The sequence below is a fragment of the Semicossyphus pulcher genome, unplaced genomic scaffold (assembly GCF_022749685.1).
Source record: "Semicossyphus pulcher isolate SPU_LCO1_2020_fin unplaced genomic scaffold, fSemPul1.0.p SCAF_4, whole genome shotgun sequence".
Classification (NCBI taxonomy): Eukaryota; Metazoa; Chordata; class Actinopteri; order Labriformes; family Labridae; genus Semicossyphus; species Semicossyphus pulcher.
In genome coordinates this window covers 21682293-21703474 of record NW_027211715.1, presented here as the reverse complement: position 1 = coordinate 21703474, position 21182 = coordinate 21682293, and the positions used below count along the sequence as shown (strand labels likewise).

The 21182-nt window shown below is 41.5% G+C and overlaps 1 protein-coding gene across 1 annotated transcript in view; it reads right to left on the bottom strand.

The window, feature by feature from the left end:
* Positions 1 to 6524: 6524 nt before the first annotated feature.
* Positions 6525 to 21182, bottom strand: part of tsc22d2 (TSC22 domain family 2) — a 42459-nt gene continuing 27801 nt past the window's right edge. Inside the window, exons 2-3 of the mRNA XM_069679653.1 lie at positions 9409 to 9460; positions 6525 to 8921 (exon numbers count right to left, since the gene is read on the bottom strand). Coding sequence (XP_069535754.1) covers positions 8613 to 8921; positions 9409 to 9460 — 361 coding nt within the window. The 3' untranslated portion in view covers positions 6525 to 8612. The remainder of the gene's footprint in view (positions 8922 to 9408; positions 9461 to 21182) is intronic.

Genomic DNA, 21182 nt, shown 5'->3' with positions numbered 1-21182 from the left:
AACTAATCAAACACTGATCTCCTCTCTGGTTTGTTCCAGTAGCCTAAAGAAAATCCCTCCTCTTACAATAGTAACCATTGTGACAATAGCATGCAAACAGAATAGAATAAATTGACAGTGAATGAATTTAACCAACACACTAAACATTATTCTTGCATTATAGTCTACTCTATGCCATCAATATTTTTAGCTTAGGTAACCGAAAACTTGATTTAGTTTTAAAAAAAATAAAATAATGAATACAAGGTAATAATGAATTTAGAATTGGTCCTCTGCTGCCATCCTCAGAATGTTACAGTAACAGCAGGCAAGCATCTTTCAATTAAAAAGCACATAAATTGCAGCCTTACCTATCAATTTGGCTGATACATCTGTTAAGTGGATACATCTGACCTAACCCTTTAAATAAGTGACCTTCAGGGAAAGGTTCATGAATGTTGCCAGAATATTCAATGAAGAAATTTTAAGGTTGTTTTTCAGGTTTTGTTGTATATATATATGAATATACTAAATATTATCATACTTTTTTTTAAAGGTGTTTATTAGTAACTGCTGTTTTATCTCCAATTGTTGGCACAGTACAATCCCTCTGCTCCCTTCTCTTTTAAATCATCCACTACAATCTATCACAAAAGGTTTTCTCTCATATGTCCCTTTTTTGCCTGAGCTATTTTTGAGCTGTATCATATTCTAAAATGTATTTTCATCGATTAAGAATAATGATCTATATCAGTTTCAGCTTCTGTACTTTTACTATCCCAATATGGTTCCATCCTCTTTCTTTTGCCTTTACTTTTAGGCATGGACACCGTGCAGCTGTTCCAACACCTGCTCTTCTTATATTGGCAGCGTTGTCTATGGTCCAATTACCAATCGATATAAGTATATATCACTATCTTTCTTAAACTCCTCCCATTTTCCACCTTTCATTTCTAGTGAATTCAGTTATTAAACTATTATTTATTTAACATAATAATAGTCATAATAAAGAACTCCTGCTTACACTTTAGCAACCAGCCACATGATGGCACAAGAGTCTTGAATTGCCCTTTAATTTTATTTGCTGACATTCACATGGATGAGTTGTACCACTTGGTGGCAGTGGTGAGTCAGGAGAGTGCAGAGCATTTCACTCTGAAACAGTCAAAATCCTATCTACAATAATTACTAGGCGTGGCAGGGGATGACTGAATGGTGAGTAACTGTCCCTGCATACCACACACACACACACACACACACAGAGAGAGGGACATAACTGCTGAGATTACACAAAACTTCCTTCCCTTGTATTGTTACTGCTTGGTATCTTTAAAAAAAAAAGGGAGTTTAGCTATTTATTTGTCTGACAGGAAATTGTTGAAACTAAGCATTAAAAAAATATTATTCCCCCAAAAATCTAAATATATATCATATATAATGTGATTTAATGAATGATTAAATGAATGATAATCACTTTAAATTGTAGTGAATCTATAATGCTCAGCTAGTTGTGAGTGCTTATTCACATAAACACCTATTCAAAGTTTTTAATGTCTTCATTACAATAGTTAAAGTAGTATGTAAAAAGTTTATTTATTAAAACTTTAAGTTTACCCAAGATCTATATCTATGTAGAATTTACCTTTTCAGAGTGTTATTTTTATTAAGATTTTGGGCCTCTGGTGGTTGATTTTTTGAACATTGCATTTTTATATAAAGCACAATAAGTGCATTATACTAAAACATCATATTTGAAAAGCATGTCATTGCTAATTAATACAAATTTATATTGTTGAGTAAGAAGTTCTATACTTTCATTTGTAATGTGGTGGAGGAGAAGTATGAGGCATAAAATATAAATGTCAAAGTACCTCACAAGTGCTTAAAAAATGTACGTAGCTACTTTAATACACAATATGTTCTGGGGGACCTGATAATACAACACTGGTTTGACATACATTCGGATTCAGGGCATGTCAGGACAAGTCACAGTTGAATTTTCTGTGAGAGGAAAAGTTTTTTTTCTTCTTTACATTCCTGATTTGCATTTAGTGAATGTATTTGCTCACAGTGACGTGGAAACGCACCCCGCTCTTACCACAACTGTAGGAGGAGCCGCAGTGACTCAGAGCTGAGGCCTGCTGCAGCCTGAACACACATGCTGACGGGGAAGTAGGTGAGTTTTTTTTTTTTTTTTTTTTTACAGTGATGCATACCATGGTTAACCAGTTTTTTAAGCTCGCAACAGTTTACGATTCGTCTTTGGAGTTAATTATTCCCTCATGAAAGAGTCAGAAAATTGAGGATGTGGCTGCATCCCATGATGGAACAGAGTCAAAACAGCACTCAGAAGATGAAGGAGACGTAGCTAGGAGCAGTTAGCATGTCTGACATAGAGAAAATAGTGTGGTGGAGAAAGCTCTCGCAAAGAAGCATCTGATTCATGTCACACTAAATCTATCAGTGTCCCGATTATCAGAAGTCTTTGTTCATGTTATGCAACCCAATGTTCTGTCATTTCTTGGCAGTGAGTTTGATGTTTAACTGAGAAAAAAGCATCCAAACAAGATCAGAGAGAATCAAAGATAAATCAAAGGCCACCCAAAGGTCCACCCAGATACCAGTGGTTAAACATTTCATTCGAGCTAAGTGATGGCTGATTAGATTACATGTAACCTAGAAAAACTTTGAAGGGGAAATTGGACTCACATGGCAGGGGACCTGTCAACACAGAAAGCAGAGCTTCATGAACTCTGGTGCAAAATCCTGCTGACCAAACCTGAACTTGAAACACAAGACAGGTCAAATTGTTCAAAGGTATTATCGAGGAATGTCAGACAGATGCAGACCTGGGATATTAGAGAGCATAGTATAGCACAGCATAGTTTGATTTAGGCGACAAGAGTAGCCGTATTCCAGCTCCGAAACATTGCCCCGATTAGATCCATCCCGTCGTTTAAGGACGCTGAGGTTCTTCTCCATTCCTCTGTATCATCTAGATTGGATTATTGTAATGTCCTTCTGTCAGGTTGGCCAAAGAAGAGTTTTCGAGGTCTGCAGATTCAGAATGCAGCAGCTCGTATTCCGGCTGGATCGTGTTCATTTGATACTACTTACCCCAGAGGCGGCCTCTCTTCATTGGCTCCCTGTCCAGGTTAGAGCAGACTTTAAGGTGCTGCTGTGTATCCATATGTGCCTGCATGGGCACTGCGCTCCCAGGTGGACTGGTCTCTCTGAGTGTCCCCAAGGTTAAAAAGGTGTTCGGTGAACGGACATATTTGTTCCATGCACCGACATTATCATCATCATTATTATTATCATTATTAGAGGCCTTGATGTGCACTATTAAGAGCTTAGTAAGTCTTGCTTTGCTTGCAAATACAGGACAGGACAATGACTCATTTATCTGGGAACTTTCTGATATTTTCTTTCTCTTGAAAACTTTTTTTTGGCGCTCGAAGACTCAAATCTGTTGTTGATTTAAGGCAGCATGAAGTAGGACTGAATGGAGTCATTCAAACTGTTGCATATTCTTCTGCTCACTGCTAAAGATCACAAAAGATCATTGATTATTTTGGTTGTTACTCCTTATGATCATCGCCTGAAGCCTTAGTTTAGCCATTTCTACCTCCACCGCTGCAGACCTGCACGAGGCCAACTTAAGACAACAATACACCTGCACAACATCTGTGATGAAACTGAACACCAGGCCAACCTTTCACCGCTTACATAAAAGAGTTATTAATTTGTCTTTGTTGAAAAGTACTTGACACAATCATAGTTTGATTTGGGACGTGACAAACGTGTCAGTCTCTGCCAAGCACAACGCTGAGTCAGAATCTGGAGAGAGACCAGAGCAGAAAAGTTATGTAATGATTAGAAGACATGCTCTGACGAGGACACGCAGAGAGGCGTTATCGATTATTAAAGTAAATCTGAAAGGCCTGTTGACTCTGAGATGTAGAAATTAATAAGTGATCGATTTAGAATACGATAAATCTTTCTGTTGTGTCAGTTACATAATCTGTCAGACGGACGTCAGCTCGGGGGTGACGGAGGAGAAGCTACATGCCAGAGTCACCTGAAAATTACCACCTTTCTGAACAAGCATGACGTGTTTATAGCTGAAATGACAGGTAGGTGGTGAGTGAGTGAGGATGCCGTCATTCATGATTCCACACAGGCCTCCGGGCAGGTCGTGACTCCTCTTCCTAATTCAGAGAAAGCACTCTGTTTTCTTTTACGTCACCTTGAGCAATCACATGGGCCAATTTACTTCCTCATTGGAAAAATACATTCGACCAAACTGTTTTTCTATTGAACTGTGAGCTGTTTACTGAATGAATGGGAGATATTTGACTCATGGATATTTATATTTTTTGGTCAGATCGTTGTCACTATTTTGAACATGGTTTACACAATATAAGTGATGGTTTTGAGCGAGTGATACATGCTTTTATCTCAACCCATGTAATGCTCTTTAATGCGTTAACCAGGCCTCACTTGCACGCTTACAGTTAGTCCAAAATGCCGCTGGTACTCGTAAGCGGGAACACATTACCCCCATCCTGGCCACCCTCCACTAGCTACCCGTTCGCTTTAGGATTCATTTTAAGATTTTTTTGTTTGTATTTAAAATCTTTGAATGGGTTATCACCTCAGTACATCTCTGACCCTCCTGCATGCCGAAAACCCCTCAAGATCTTTGAGGTCGGCTGATCACCTGCTACTTGTCGTTGCCAGGGGTGACTGCACATTTTCAGCAATGGCCCTTAAATATGGAGCATCATATTGAGCCCAGCATGAGAGTTGTGTGGTCTCTGTCTCTCTGTTGTTTTCTTGTCTTAGTATTGTATGTTTTTATGTATTTTACAGGCTTTTATGTGTTTAATGTGTTTTTATGCATTTGACAGTCTGTGCTTTTATGTTTTATGTTTTGTGCTGTGTTTTATCTGCTTTTTAATTTCGTTGTGCAGCACTTTGGTAAACCTTGTTGTTTTTTTTAAATGTGTTATAAAAATAAAGTGGATTGGATTGGACTGGATTTTTTATAATCTAAAGCCTGCAATATCTATCTTATTGCAAATGGTGTGACATCAGTGTGTGTATTTATTCCTGTGTGCCTTTTGGAAAAAAAAAAGTTAAAGCTTTTACCTGAAATATTTTTTACAACTATGATAAACTCTTTATTTAATTGTAGTTATTAATTTTATATTTGAGTTTCTACGGTTATTTTTATTTCTCTTTTACTGTTCCTGACCCAGTTTTATCCATCTGTGATTAATGATAGTAACCATTTCTGTAAAGATACTGATTTTTACTGTTAAACAGTGAAATGCTTTGAATAGAGCCAAAATAGTCTAAATCCTGTTTTTAATCTAATATAGGACATTATTAGCATTTACTGTGTATTTAGATGTTTATTTTTATATTGGTTCTACGGGAAATTGAAAAATACTTTGAGTACGCCCTCTTGACCCAGTTACATGTAATTTGTCAGCTTTATTTTGAAGGACAAGCTATTTCAGTCCTAGAAACGTGACTCTCCTCTTCCTCTTTCCCTACTTAGTAAACAAACAAATGTTTGTGCACGTGGAGCTCTTCGGCAGAAGACATTCTGACACAGTGTAAATAAGAAAAAATAAATATGGCTGTATTACATTTAGTTGCTCCAGTTTCAGGGTCCTGATTTTGTGCGTGCAAGTTCACTGTCACACTTTCATGATTTAAAAGTACCATATGAATTAAACAGTAACAACCCCCAACATGTTATTGTGCAAAACATAATCTCATTGACATGTTCCTGTTTTAAAAACCTGTTTAGGTTTGGAAAAATACGATTTACTTGATTAATAGATTAATTACTGAAGGAGAAGTTCAGTATGAGTGCACCCATGTTTGTAGTCCCATTATGGTAACACTTTATATTAAGGTACACATATTCACTATTATTAGTTGCTTATCAGCATGCATATTAGGAGCATATTGGCTCTTAATTAGTTATTATAATGCACTTTTTAACTCCTTATTCTGCTTGACCATATTCTTCAACTGTTAGGCTTTCCCCCTAAATAACCTCTTTATTACTGCTTATTAATAGCAAGTAAGGAAGTTGTTGTCCATTAATTACTATCTTAATAAGCTTTGTAAGGGCCTTATAAGGTGGTAGTACCACAAGAATAATCCCTTACCCCTTAATAACACTTGATGAATATGGTCTATTCTTGTGGAACAAAACACAAAACTACAAGTGTTAATAGAGTCCAAATAACTCTCAATTAAGTCTTTCTCTATTAGAATATGTTCCCTATTCTTGCTCATAACTAATTCACTAGTAGTGTGACACTTATTAACCCACACTGGTTCCCTCTTGTGAAGTTGCCTCCTCTTCACACTTAGTAAATCTGTTCTAGCACATAACTACTGCAACCAACAGACGTGACACCTTGAGCGACACAGGTTCTATTCCCATTCAGTGGAAGAAGAACACAGTCAGCAAAGAGTGGATGCAAAGACGGGGTTATTAAAGAAACATGGAGACGTCGTCTTAATAAAACAGTAATTTATTTTTGACTGAAAACTAAAATTGTCTGAACAGCACATTACAAGGGCATTGTTAAGATATTCTCTCCAAGGCTCAGTGATCACTTTCATACAGTACACTTGGCATGTACACGGCATCTCCTTCAAACTAAAGAAAAACAGAACAAAAAGAAGAAAAAAGCCCGTTTGCAAAAGAAGAAGAAAAAAAAAAGGAAATTAAAGAGTCCATCCTGTAGAAAGATGACTGATTGTACAATTACCAAGCATTTTGGTTTGGTTCTAAGCCACAGAGAAAGAAACCGAACCGCCTGACGACAGCAGACGACCACGGCACAGGAGGCACAAAAGACGTGACACAGACAGGACATCCCATAATATGCTCACACACAATCCACTGGGTTCCAGCTTTAACGTGTGAAATGTTTAATAGTTTCTGTGATTTTGTTTTCTTGCGGGTATTGTTTATTTTGTTTGTTTGTAAGCAAAGTGTTGGTACACTACAATCAGAATCTAAATGCTGCATTCATTAAATACATTAAAATCTGCAATGTAACAAAACCTGCATATGAAACTTAAACAGCATTTACATGAAGACAAAAAAAAGATGGCTCCTTTTTCTCACTACTGTTTTGTGCACAAGGCCCTTCCCTCCCCTCCACCTGACACAAACATCTCTCCATCCTTTCTTCTTCCTCCGCCCATTGTTCCCTTTCTCTTTCAGAGTCTCTCACAACCATTCACAGGAAAAAATAAAGAGTGCTGGATAAAAACATGAGGTAAGAAAGTGGTTTGATTATAGATCATGCAGAACATGCAAAACAGGGACAAACAAAATACAGGGGAGGGGAAGAGTAGAAAAAAAAACATGATGTGCATTTAAAAAAAAAAAAAAAGACTTACACAGCTTTTGCGTCTTTGGTTATAAAGTAGGTCGAACAATTTTCACAGCTTTTCATCCCCCCGAAACCAAACCCCCAAATTAATTTCTGTTTTGACAAAGAAAAAAAGGGGAAAATTTATAGTTTCTTTATCGAAATGTCCCATCACATCTTTAACAACAGGTGTACAAACCCTCCTTGCTCTTAATACTTTACACTTTACAAAATATACATTCAACCTGGATTTCACCTAATGTAAGCGCAGCTTTAGTGTTAGCACTATCTCATGAGAAGAAAAGTCTCTACTGTGGAACTTGTTGCCTACTTATTGAGATCTACTTGTTGCAAGAGACTACCAAATTTTAATACCTGACAGATTCTAAAATACCAAAAGACCAAAGAGAAAGGTTTCTTTTTTGTGTTTTTAATAAGTATCTCCATGACATTGTTCATTTACATCGTGAAAATAGCAGCCCTGAAATAAATAAATGCAAATACTAAAACTGAACTAATGAAAAAAAGTATTATGATTCATGTCAAAGTACGGTGGCTCTGAGAAAACAACACAAGCTTTGTTGCAGCATATAACAAGCCCAGGCGCTCGACTCGCGACGCACAAGCCGAGGCACCGGCTGGCGTCCTCCGCTCAGTGGGGAGGACGAATCCTCTCCCCTGCTTCTCCCCCGCTCCCCTCCCTCGCCTCTCTGGCTTCTTCTGTACCAGAGAGTTATGTAGGGTGAGGACACTCGGAGGACAGTCCCTGCTGGATGTTATGGGACCCTCGACACCTCACTGGGTTGCACCGCCCTCTTCTGCCACTTGTTGCCCCGACAAATTGAGCTCTTCTGTGCCCTTTGACCCCGCCTCACGCACAAGAACAGCATGCAGTTTATGGTGTGCTCCGGCTCCTCCTGCCCCTTCTTCTTCAAGCCGACCACGGGGACAGAATAAGACTTTGAGGGGTGGTTATTGTCTTAATAATGTGAAGGCCCGGTGATGGCGGCGTGCACACACTGAAGCATGGCTCTTGGCGGCTAACGAAGATGTCGCTGTTGTTGATTGTTTTTCCTCAGATGGAGCCTATTGAACGCAGAGCCGAGCCTTTATGGAGCTGAGGGGACGGTAGCAGTTGTTGTCTTTACTAACAGGATCTTCCACTCCTGTCCGCGGGTGGTGTGTGTTTGAGCGTGTGTGCTAGGGGGAAGGGGACGATCACGCCGAGGTGATGTTGGGCTGAGAGGGGACGCTCTGACTCCCCTCGTGGTGAACCGAGGGGGCGTTGTTATTGTTGTTGTTGTTTGTGACGAGCGGCTGCTGCTGCTGCTGAAGCGGCGGCGATGGGCTGCTGCCCGGGGGAAGCTGATTGGACAGCTGGCCGAGCTGATCCGAGTTGGCCAGCGACTTCAGCACGGCGTTCTCGCGCTCCAGCACCGAGTTCCTCTCGTACAGCTCCTTGATGTGCTCCTTCAACACCTCCACCTCCTCGCGGACAGCGTACATCAGGTGGCTCTTCACCAAGTCCTGAGAGAGAGAGAGGGAAGATAAGGGGAACTAGAATTAGCACACAAACTGACATTTGCATAGAAGGCTGTAAATCCTTTTTAAACACTACAGATTCCATCAAACAAAGGGAAATGTAGGTCATCTCAGATCTTTTATGTCTGATCTTTGACACAGTTTTCAGTGCTGAGATGAGACAGCCGAGGGGGTTTCGAAAAGGCATTTACAAACAGGTCACCTGTCAATCAAACTGCATGAACCTGATTTTCTGGTGTGTTTTTTTAAAAAAAGGCCCACTTAAATCTGACATTTACAACAGACGCCTTTACAAAGTGACTATAGAGGGATAATATCATCATTAAAACTTCCTCTCAGTGAGTTTAACCTTTGTTGTCTCTTTGTGCCGTTAGTGGGAAACCTCATTCTGAAACGAGTCACAATAAAAGGCTGGCAGAGAATGTGTGTCACCCGACCGCATTTAACACTTTTACATGTGCTGAAAACTCACCATCGCCTGCTCAATCTTGTTATCGATGGCGACGACGCTGGCACCGGATGCACTGTAGAGAGAAAGAGCCAAGAGTTACTACAAGATACAAATCTCATTCTTGACACCTGATTGAGATTCATATCAGCTTTTTTTTTACTGCGGAACAAGACCTCACAGGATTTCACTGGCAAACTAACTGCTGATAAACAATCTCATTTGGTTTCCAGAGAAGACAAAAAAAAACAAACCCCACACTATTTTAATACACCTGACAGGAAGTCCGCCAGATTTCAAAACCTACTGCGAGACATGGCTTAATGTTAGTGGTGTTATTAACATAGTCAGAATTAGCTTATTACATTTTTTTTAAATGTTAAATAAGCAACAGGGATAGAAAGTGAGATGCAAAATCCTAACACGAGCAAAGTCCTGAAATGTCTCCAATGATCCTCAACAAGTAGAAACAGTCAACACCACTTGGATGTTCCACACACCTTTACTGCAAACATTACTGCATTAAGCAACGAGATCCTTTCAGTTATGGATCACAAAGTCTAATATCAACACACAGTTTGGCCTTCATATCTGCTAAGCTAACAAAGTGGATGAACACAATTGTGGGTCTTTTTTTGGAGGGATTATAATAAGGTGTGGCTCACACTTCACCTAGTGTAAATTTCCACTCAGACAGCAGCCACTGAAGCACCTATGACGTCTATCATCTGTAGAACCAGGTGTCAGACTGGTGCTTACAATGCAGTCCGGATACAGACCGTGTCATTGATGAATCAGATCGCGATCACGTGCATAAAAACAGGTGACTTAATAAATTAGGTCACGAAGCACCTGTGTGAAGGCGTTTTAAAGCACTGACAGAAAAACAGACGTGCTGTGTGTAACCATCGCGTATCACTCAAATGTCTGAGGAGAGTAAGATAATAAAAATGCTCGTGCGGACTGTTTAAATAAAGACATCCAGCTTTTATCTATGCATGACTCCTCTCCAATGAAAACAAAAGGCAGGCAGTGTGGCTCCCCTCCTGCGCGAGTCTCGCTCGGGTGCGGCTGTAACAGCAATCAGCGATCAGTTTACATTATCAGCACCATCTCATTGTCCTCCATTCTTTGTAAAAACGTTTTATCATCTTCTTTAGAAACGTGAAGCATCCAACCCGCCGTCACGCACGTCCTACTTTAACACCAGAGTGGCGCAACATTTTGTTGTCCACCTCCCTCCCCCTCCTCTCTCAAAGCAAAGAAAGGCAGCAACGTTTCCCGCTTTACACATAGAATGACGATTAACTTACTAAGCCAAGCTAAAGATCCTCGTGCAACAAAACGATGCCAAGTTTCGGGGTTTACTTCACGGACGGACAAAAACCACAAATCTTTATCCCGTCTCAGCGAGGTCTTGCTCAATCTCCGCCCTGCTCGGATGTGGATGCAAAGACACAAAAGAGGGACCGCATGTTTTCATGCCGCTAGACGGAGCTCTGGCATTGGGGAACATAATGTGCAGAGATCCTCTGATAATGATAGGAAGGAGTTTAACTCATAGGTGGATCAATTTTAGGAAGGAAAGACACTTTAAAGAGAAATAGGACGGGGAAAGTACCTAAAAGTAGCGAAAATGTCATTCTTGGATAGACAAATCTGAAATAAACAAACCCTACACTGATGGGAAATGACAAAATACTTAACATAATATAATTTAAGTCAAATATGTTCATGTGTTGGCGTATTTTCATAAATTAAAGTGGTTTTATGTGCGTAAATTTGATGTAGATTTTTGACCCAAGTTGGAAAACTTAAGAGAAAAAACTCCAGCAAACAAACTTTTATTTACTTATTTTAAATATATGTTAAAGTGTTCATTATGCATCCCTACACTGTCACCACCACCACCAACATCCTCCATTTGGAGCTCCATACCTCCACAGTCTGCTGCCAACAACATTGGGGACGTGCTGGAGCGCACGTCCCGTATGTTGTGGGCAGTAGCCCCCCGGGGGGACACGCACTACCAAACAAACAGCTAACAGATGCCACGCTACACAGAAAAACATGCTGAAGTGCCACAACCACCGAAGAAGAAGAAGAAGAAGAAGGGTGACCTGCATACCACACAGCTGATGGAAAAACACAGCATCATGCGGGCCACATAGAGAGAACATATGGGCACATCATGAAAACACTCAAGTGAGGGTCCTACAGTTAAACCCACTGTCCCAAAGTCAATGTAAAAAAAGGCATATGGATCCTTAAGGGCACACAAACAAATATCAAACCTAATACGCGGGGCATAAGAAGGACAGGACAATTCAAAACTGTACCTATCATACAGGACATAACCCGACAACGCAGCACATGGCAACGACTGTATACATAAAAGCCCATTACCTGACGCATCTCGCTCTGTATGTCATCAAACGTCCTGAATACGTCGGTGAGCTTCCCGGCGAGCAGGGCAGTGCGTAGCTCATTTTGCAGCGCATGTTGCCGTTTGTCTCCACAAAGTTTCTTCAAAGTTTTTCTTCTGCCGTAAAACTCCTCTCTTGAGTGTTTGAACACGGACTACTCTTGTTTGAGAAGGGGAAGAGTGAGTCTTAAAACCCCACACGCGGTCACATGGTGAGAAAACAAGAGGGCGGAGTCAAACCTCTCCCTCCCCTCTGCTTCATGTACTGTACTCCTTGAGAGACTCTTACAAGGTATTCACTGCCAAGAACTTAGGGCTTAATTAAAAACGAGACAGTGTTTTGCGTGTACTGGCAAAGAGGTCTAGGTGTCCTTGTTTCTGTTTAACGACTGTGGAGTTGGCACATACGTTTTCTTAACCACGTGACTTATTAAATTAATCTCCAACACCGTTTTCATGCACAAGAAGTTATCTTTTAACACTTTTCTCCAAATGTTGACTGTCCAGTGCCCTTTTAATGCAATTATTCCATATCGACACTGTTTAGATTAATAAAACTGCATGTTTTTGTTGGTCACGTTTGCAGGAAATAAGAGATTGTTCACCTATTTTCAACTGTATCTGTATTTTTGTTAAGAATACAGCTTAAAAAGACGTCTACAGTTGTAAGAGAGGATCTCAAGTTGTACAATTTGTTATTCTTTCGGCCTCCAGCAACATAATTTGACATATTTGGTGCCCAATTAGAACTACAGGCTATTTCAAGTTAACTTTACTAGTAATAACTTTACTTTTATTGCAAACTAGCTACAAAACGAAGCTACAAAAGCCAAAGAAAAATGACATCCCATAATATAAATGTGCAGATAATGATAATCACAAGGCTGCAGGACAGGCGCCACGTGCGGGAGACCTCTGCTTTCACGGTCAATAAAGGGCGCACTGAAGAATTTATTGCTTAGACTACATTTACAATCAATGCTGATTGGACATCCATATAAAATGTATAGAACATTTTCTTTTAAGCTGGTATCAGTGCAATTAATCACCATAGCAAGTTTCAGGGAATCCTGAGTGTGAATTCAAGCCATTTAAAAGTAATCAATTTATCACGCAGCATTTCACATTTCTACAGTCTTCCTTTTTTTTTTTTTTAGATCTCCTCCCAGGGGCAATGCAAAGATAAAATCAAAGGGGGAAAAGCGAGACCGAATAATCGAGTATCTAAAAATGGCTCAACTGCAGCTTGAAGTTGGTAGCATGACAGACCAACGCTGATTTGATGACTGCGGGGTAAATAAGCCGAATTCCGGGTGACTCGCTCGCATGTGCGATCTGAAGGCTGATAAACAACGTGAGGAGAAGACTTCCTCCCTTTGAACTGGGCTTTAACACATCTGGGACAGTGAGCGGGAGGAATGTCAACGGGCTTCAGCTGGAATGTGTTTTTTATCAATAACAAACAAAGAGACATGCAGGTTGGAGGGATCTTGCCTGAAGAAGCTTCATGAAATATTAGGGAGGTGAGGGGGGAGAAAAAAGGCCTAAACTAATTTGTTGCCATTCGGCGTCCAAAGAAAACTGTACATTGTATTCAAGGAGGAGGACATGTGGTGGTTTATATAAGGACCGCTTGCGGCGTTAACCTCAACACGGGCCTTCTCTGCTGTCTGCAGCAGCACACATGCACTCGTCCCCCCCAAACAAAGTCTGCGGGACCACGAGGAGGCACATTCCAACAGTGGACACCTCCGGCCCCGGGGCCACAGCCTCTAAACGCAGACATCTGTGTCAGAGTCACCATCATGCTGTGACAGCACACTGAGGACACTGAGGACTGGTTATCAAAACAGTCAAGCTTTTCGCCTTGATAGCGGCTAAAGTGAGCGTCTATCATTAGCATATCTTAGCGAGCTTCTACCTGCTCGGGCAGGTAAACCGAGAAGGTGTGAACTCACTGCTTTAAATGTAAATAAGACAGTTTGACACACGTGCAGGAGCTTATGGATGTTCCTTCCACCTCTCTGGGTTTATCACATGATTGCTTAAAGCATCACACATTCAACGTGTTCTGCATTAAGACGGGGATGAACCGGCACACGTCCCTGTCCCAAAGCACACAAACACTCACAGAGGGGGGACGCAGCTGCATAAATTAGACCTCAGCCTTTCAGTGATAACCCTCAGCCCCTCCCCTCCCTCTTTGGCAAGTGTATTTCAAAACAAAGGCAGGAGGGTGGGGGCTGTAACAATAGAGGAGAGGAGAGCGCTTTACTGAAGACTCGGTTGTTTCTCCTTTTTGGAGCAGATTTGAAAGACGCAGTTCAGCTGTGACACCAGAGGAGGTCAGCAGAGGCTCCACTTAGCTGTGACACAACACAGAGGGGCTTCAGGCAAGAGCATTATAGTCATGTCTTTACTGAATGATCACAATGAATTCATTGTTCCAGTAGGAATCTGTTAAGAGGCCTGCTTTTTTTATCCAAAAACCTTTTACAGGCAGGCTAATTTTTTCCCCTTTTTTACTTCTGTCATCACATCTCTGACTCTTCTGTCCATTACTATTTAAAGTCTAGCTGTTAAAGCGTTCTCACCATCACTCACTCACTCTGTGAGTCTGCTAAATGCTACAAATGAACATGTAAATGTTTTCTGAAAATGTTCAGGGAACTGAAAGTGGCTTCTTGACTCACCGAAAGGTCAAAAAAACTGTAAGACGACACAAGCCGGCCCCTGAACACTAAATTACCATTAACCGCTCTGACAAACAGAGAACCAGTATTTTTGCATGAGGGCGTCTCACCAGCGGACCTGTGGGGGCCTCAAGTTAACCTTTCTAGTTACATAAATTAGATCATGGCAGCACACACAACAGGTTTTTCCATATAAACCTGCACTGCGGAAAAACTGATTTTAAAAATGATGTCTTGTTGGACTCATTTCTTGAAGCACTTTAAGGGCTTAAAATGACTATTATTTTTATGATGCATCCATCCATCATCTACACCGCTTATCCTGTTCAGGGTCGCGCGGGGGGGCTGGAGCCTATCCCAGCTGTCATTGGGTGAGAGGCGCGGTTACACCCTGGGCTGATCATCAGTCAATCACAGGGCTGACAGAGAGACAGAGAACCTTTCACGCTCACACCTACACCTACGGGCAATTAAGACTCACCAATGAGCCTAACGAGCATGTCTTTGGACTGTGGGAAGAAGCCGGATCACAGGAGGGAACCTGCGCATGCAACGGGGAGAACATGCAAACTCCACACACGAAAGGCCCTCTTCGTTTGAACCGGGAATCGAACGAGGAACCTTCCGGCTGTGAGGCGCTAAGCAATGCACCACCGTGCAGCCTTTATGATGCATATAAATATTTTTTTACTTGCTGTGAAATAATAACTTGAAAGTTACGATTTCCCACGGCCACAATGACCCAACAAAAGTGTAGTAAAGTGCCATGTGGGCATCTGTGTTCACAGGCTGAAAGTCAGGAGAAAAGTTTTTTTTTGTTCTGCAACTGTCGTTGTTTGTTTATTAAAGCGTCTGATTGTTTCATTTTTCATCCGTCTCTTGCGTCTTTTGGACTACGTGGAAGTTTGCCTTTTGGAGAGCATGTGTCAGAAACCTCACGTCCCGCAAGAGCGGCAAAGAAGGTTTTTATTTATAACAAAGTAACGCATCAAAGTGAGCAAATGTTTGGCATCTTTACTTTAAAAATGGCTCAAAAGAATAACTGACTATCAAAATAATTTGCATACAAATGTTGTCTTGTGACTTTTAAACAAACACACAAGCCCTTAAGGTGCTCAGAGGGGAAAGAGGACTTGGAACAAACCATCCTGCAATTTCACGACAATTAAAGGATTAGAGGATCCTCTAATGATACCACAAACTTTTCTCCTTTTAAAAAGGTTAAAAAATGTCTCAAAGTGGACACAAGATTCAAGGTTTACATAGCTGTGAGTTTAACCGTACATCAGAGGTTGTGGTTCAACTTTAATTTGCATTGAGAGTCGTTGAAACTAGAAACTTGCGTAACATTAACATGTTTGTCATAGTTCAAACCAAAAAAACTCAAAACTGAGTTTTTCCCACGAAGTCACAAGTTACACAATTTATAGATGAACACTTGAAATTCCTCAGATTTGCATATTACACTAAAAAAGCCTCAAAACAAAGAATCTGGACGAGCCACTCCTGTCCTCATTGCAGTGCAAAGCTTCAAACAGCGCTGGGCGACAATTGCAGGATGCTGTTCGTATGTTAATATGAGCCTCCGAACGTGGAGGGTTTTTCTGATGCTGCATTGTTGGGAATGTGGTCCACAGACAGGGAGGTCCATACTGACACAATGGAGACTAAACAAAATAAGACAGACCTCAGGAAACCCTCGTCTGGTGATGGAAGTTTTTTTTTTCCAGCACTAAATCAGAGTCATGAGTAGGTGTGCCGGCTGCCACCAGGCTTCCTCGTAAACAGGCCGAAGGAACTGTCCCACTCGCGCCCCTCGCCTGTTGCATAATCTCCAGACTTGTGCACAAACATCTCGATCTGCGGGTCGCTGTGTGACGTACTCAGAGCCCACCAGCCGCACGTCCCCGGGGACCCTTAACAGGCAGCTCACAGGATGAACCGGACGACAGGGAGCATGAGAAGGAATCGAGGCTTAATACAGGCGATGATAAGATCTAATTCCTTAGACAGCAGAGCATCTCTGTTCATTTCGACGTCCCTCGTGAGCCTGTCGAGAGGCTGAAATAACCACCGCATAGATGTTTGTCAACGCGCCGACCCTACAGCTCCTGAAGAAACGATAAAGAGCTGCTGTGTAATGTGACCATCAAACTCCATATGCAAACACAGTGGGGGATCCAGAGCAGGGGTCCCCCCAGCCTTAAATAATCACTGACAAACAGTGTTCAACTTAAACCAGACCCCAAGCATACACGGGCCTCCGGATCATATTTCAGTATTTTTTTCTTTGCGCCTGTGCCATTAGTTTGGCTCAGCGTTGACTAAGAGCCCACTGGAATGTGTTAAAGGTAATAGAGGTACTCCAGAGGCTTTAATGGGAAAATCCTGGCACCTCAGCGTTAACGAGCCGCTGTATTCAGCAGAGCAGTTATCACGGGATCAAGGACTTAGCCTCGTTTGGGCTTCGCCTCTGAAAGGCAGGGTTTGGGTCGGGCTGAAGTCATTAGGCACAATGCTGCAAAAACACCATTGTCTTTTCCTCCATGGCTTCTGTAGTGCGCTTAAGACTTTAAGCAGTCGGAGATACAGTTTAAAAGTTGCCTTAAAGGGCTGTGGCCAGAGGGCCAACACTTGACATTAGTTAGCCGCAAAATAGGGAACACGCACCCCTTCTTCCTCAGCCTATTTGTGTCCCTATTAGTGCTGCGGCTGGTTTGAAGAGGATATTTTATGGCGAACAGTTGACGTCTATGGCTATATTAGGTATCGCACTGAATGAGCGTGAAGCAAGACGATGCTGAAGGACAGACATGCATGTGTGCTCGGCATTTCTTCCGGGATAAATAAAAGGTCAAATATCAACCGACTTTCCGAAGATAACGTTGACAGGAGGAAATCGTTGCCTTCCTACAAAGCCGTCTTTGAGCCGTGAGGTCGCTTTCATAAGCGGTAAAAATCTTTGATGATGATGATCTCCCTCCGTCAAGTTCTACATGCATCTGAAAAGGCTTGTTAAGTTTAAGATGAGAGCTCTGGGCAACATCCAGTCATGTCATGTCCATAAGGGCTCAGCAGTTACAATTTCACTGTAGGAGGAGGAGGGGGAGGGGCTTCTGTAAAACCGCTGAGTAATCCGTTCAAAATTATGTACTTACTGTTGTGTGTTCTTCTAAGAAAGACCTTGAAATCTAATTGGGCTAGGTCCTCTGAGGATATGCCCCGCAGCCTGAGAGCAATTACAGAGTGAGTTTTTGTGTGTGTGTTTTTCATCTGTATGGAGAGAAGCCGATTCCAATTGAATCCACGCCAAGAAAAAAAGGCCTATTTTGCGTAAATCCATTAACAGACGCTGAATATTTCCGATATTTCCTATAAATAAAAGATGAGAATGGCACACTGCTGGGTAATTACCAACCGGTGAGGTTCAAACTGCAGCTTTCCCACGTTCAACCTCCCCGCTCCTCTCGTCCCAATAATGAAATGTTTGTTTCTGTGTCATAAACAGCGGCTGCATACCTGGTCTGGATCAGATGGCTGAGCGCGGGGCCGCTGATCAGGTGCGTTCAGGCAGAATATAAATCTGTCTTTTCTTTATTGTCCGTAATCATAAAGTTGATCATTGTGGACCGAGGGCAGTAAAAGGGCTGCTGCTGCTCGGTTTGGGACCAATCACAGGCTCACAGTGATTCCATTCAGCAGACCAACAGGTCGCTTTACTGGAATGTTTACAAACGCAGAGTGTAATGTGTAATTTAGAGAGGCTGAAATATAAATAAATTAATGTTTGGCCTGTTGCCTTTTAGAGACGAGCTGATAAAACGAGCAGAGCTCTACGGGATCAAATGTGGGTCAAAAAGCTTTTTAGAATTAATATCAGACTTTGATCTTCACTAACCGAGTTATTATTGAAAAATAACCATCACAATTTCCCACATTTGCTCTTTCAAAGTGTTTTCTTGTCTGACGAATTGTAAAAAACTTCAAGATATTCAGTCCACAAGGTATAGTGACTCTTTCTCTATGGGTAAATCAACTACCGTAAAATCTGGAATATAGGCGCACCGGAGTATAAGACCCGGTCTGTTTTGGGGTTTTCTATAGCTATTTATTAATAAAAAACATGTATACAAGTTATTTCAACACTATTTCAATGTATTTCCATTTGAAACACACACACAAATTACGGCCTGACATCTGTTTTCACCGTGTCGAGTTTGCAATCCTGCTATCTACCGCTGTCGTAGTTGAGCTCAGCCTACAGTAGGCGCGTTGATGGTTGTGAGGGTGGCGGCTGCACCGGCGATCATGGCGCCGCCTGTCCGTGGCAGAGCTTTAGCTAGATTATAGCGCCATCGTCTGGGTAAAATACTGTAACACAATAGAATACCTCTCTCATCTTTTATACTGGTACAGTGGTGGCATCGGTATAAAGGACACAGCCGACTTTTTAGATGATAAAAAAGTAATAAATGTTAGGGATAGACCGATTACCTGCCTTTCTTTTTTTTTTTTTTCATCTGACGGCCGATAAGAGGTCAATTTAAAACTGGGTTATTTTGGCTCTGATGCAGCCGCGCCTCTCTGTCTGCAGTCACTACTCTGTCTCCAGCATTGTCCCACCCACAGCACTGATTGGTTACACGCAGAGCCATGGCACGGGTGCATGCAGAGTGCTCACACACACTGCGGAGAGGAGAAAAAGTTCATTTCTTTGCAAATTTTATTTAACTTTGTTTTATTTACTTTATAAAACTTCAGGAAGTTAATTATTTATTTAAATTTTCTGTTAACTTTATAAGAGATGCTGCTGACCCCTTTATTCAAAATTTTGACGCCAATATTTTCACTTTTACTGCAAATGAATATCGGCTCCAAATATCGGTTATCGGCCTCCTTGACTACTAATAATCGGTATCGGCCCTGAAAAAACCATATCGGTCTATCTCTAATAAATGTCTTTATGTCTTACAGAGAACTTTCCGGTAATTGTTGCCGATCTAATATCAACACTGAGGTTAAACAAGAACAAAAAACTTTAGTGATGATTTAGGTCACATGTACAAATGTTGGCACTCAATTTGCACTGAATTTTTCTACATTTACTTCAACTTTCAAATTTGTATCAACAGAAACGACTTCTTTCTGCACACTCACAAACTTATCTGTGAGTGTGCAGAATATCTTGACTCAAGAACATCTTGTGCGGAAGCAGATTGCTGTCACAGGTTTACAAAGACGGGTAATACACAACCCCTTGTTTTAAAAAGTCATATATTTAAAAGGTCTTTCACAATCGCTTTGACCCACTTTAGAACTAGTCGAGCTGCAGCAGATGTGGCACTGTAACAACAAACAGGCAAGAATGTTTCAATGCCCACAATGTGGCAGAAACTTGTGCAAAACCCCACAGCTGGTTAGGCTGAAAGCTCCAGTGATGTTCGGGCACGCTGCCCAGCTGAGGTTTTCCATTTTTCACGAAGCAATCATTTTCAGGACTCAGGAATGCGCCTTTATGCCCTCGATCTGTTTGTGTGCGATCCCCCCTTCACTTCCAGCAAGTCCGACCTTGCAGGAGAGCGGGCTCAGGACAAAAGGAGCGAGGCGGCTCCCTCAGGTTTACCTGCGGTTAAGTGAAAACGTTTGGAATAAAGCAGCACTGTTAGTCACAGAGCCTGCAGGCAAACATGAGCTGGAGAGCAAACAAACAGAAATGCTCGATCTTATGACGCTACAGTGTTGCTCAACCGCTACTGTTGCTTTATCCAAACGTCCACATCTCATCCGGACCAGCCCGCTTTGGAAAACAATGTGGTCATGTGGACGTTGGTACATCGTGAGCTGGCTGCAGTGCATTTACACACAAACACACACACGCACACAGACCAGATCGAGACAGTTGCATTTGTTGTATTTTACTAATCCTTCTTGTTTATGTGCCAATAGCTGTCAGAATTAATGGGACGGAAGATTAACTAGAATACATGCCACTTATCTATATAGTAATTAATCCCTTTGATCATAACTGTTAAATAACAACTGGAAACGAGGGTAAACTGTGCAGCTGGCCTTAATATAAACTACAATTACACTATAACAAATTTTACATCCATATCATTTCCTTTTTAAAGCAGCAGATTTGGAGAAAGTTACTTGAAACATTCCTTAATTTAATCAAAGGAGTGATTTAGATGACAGATCCGTTTGGTGCCAGGAATAACCTCGGAGTACAAAAGTAACAATTGTTTTGTAGACTTGGAAAAATGTCATGTGTGAATCCTCCAGCCAGAACAAACTTCTCACACTCCCTCGTCCCACTGTGTCAGATTTGGCTGGTTATGCAAAAGTAAATATTCAATTTACTATAATTTCCTGGAAAGCCCTGAGAGTCAAGGTGTCCTTGGCACCAAACTGGGAATTATTTCTTGGAGTTCTTTGATCAGACATTATAATATAATTTCATGATTTGACACGCCAACCACACGTCCCACATAAAAGTGAAAATGTGCCACCTTAAAATAATCCGAAATTTGTTTGTCACCGTTTGATGGCAGACGATGAAACATCGGTGGCAGAGAGCCAGAATCTCACACAGCCTCCATGAGAGAAAAATCATGAGAACAAAAAGCGGTAATGAGTAACGCAAACCACTCATTAAGCACCGGCCGATTTACTGTCAA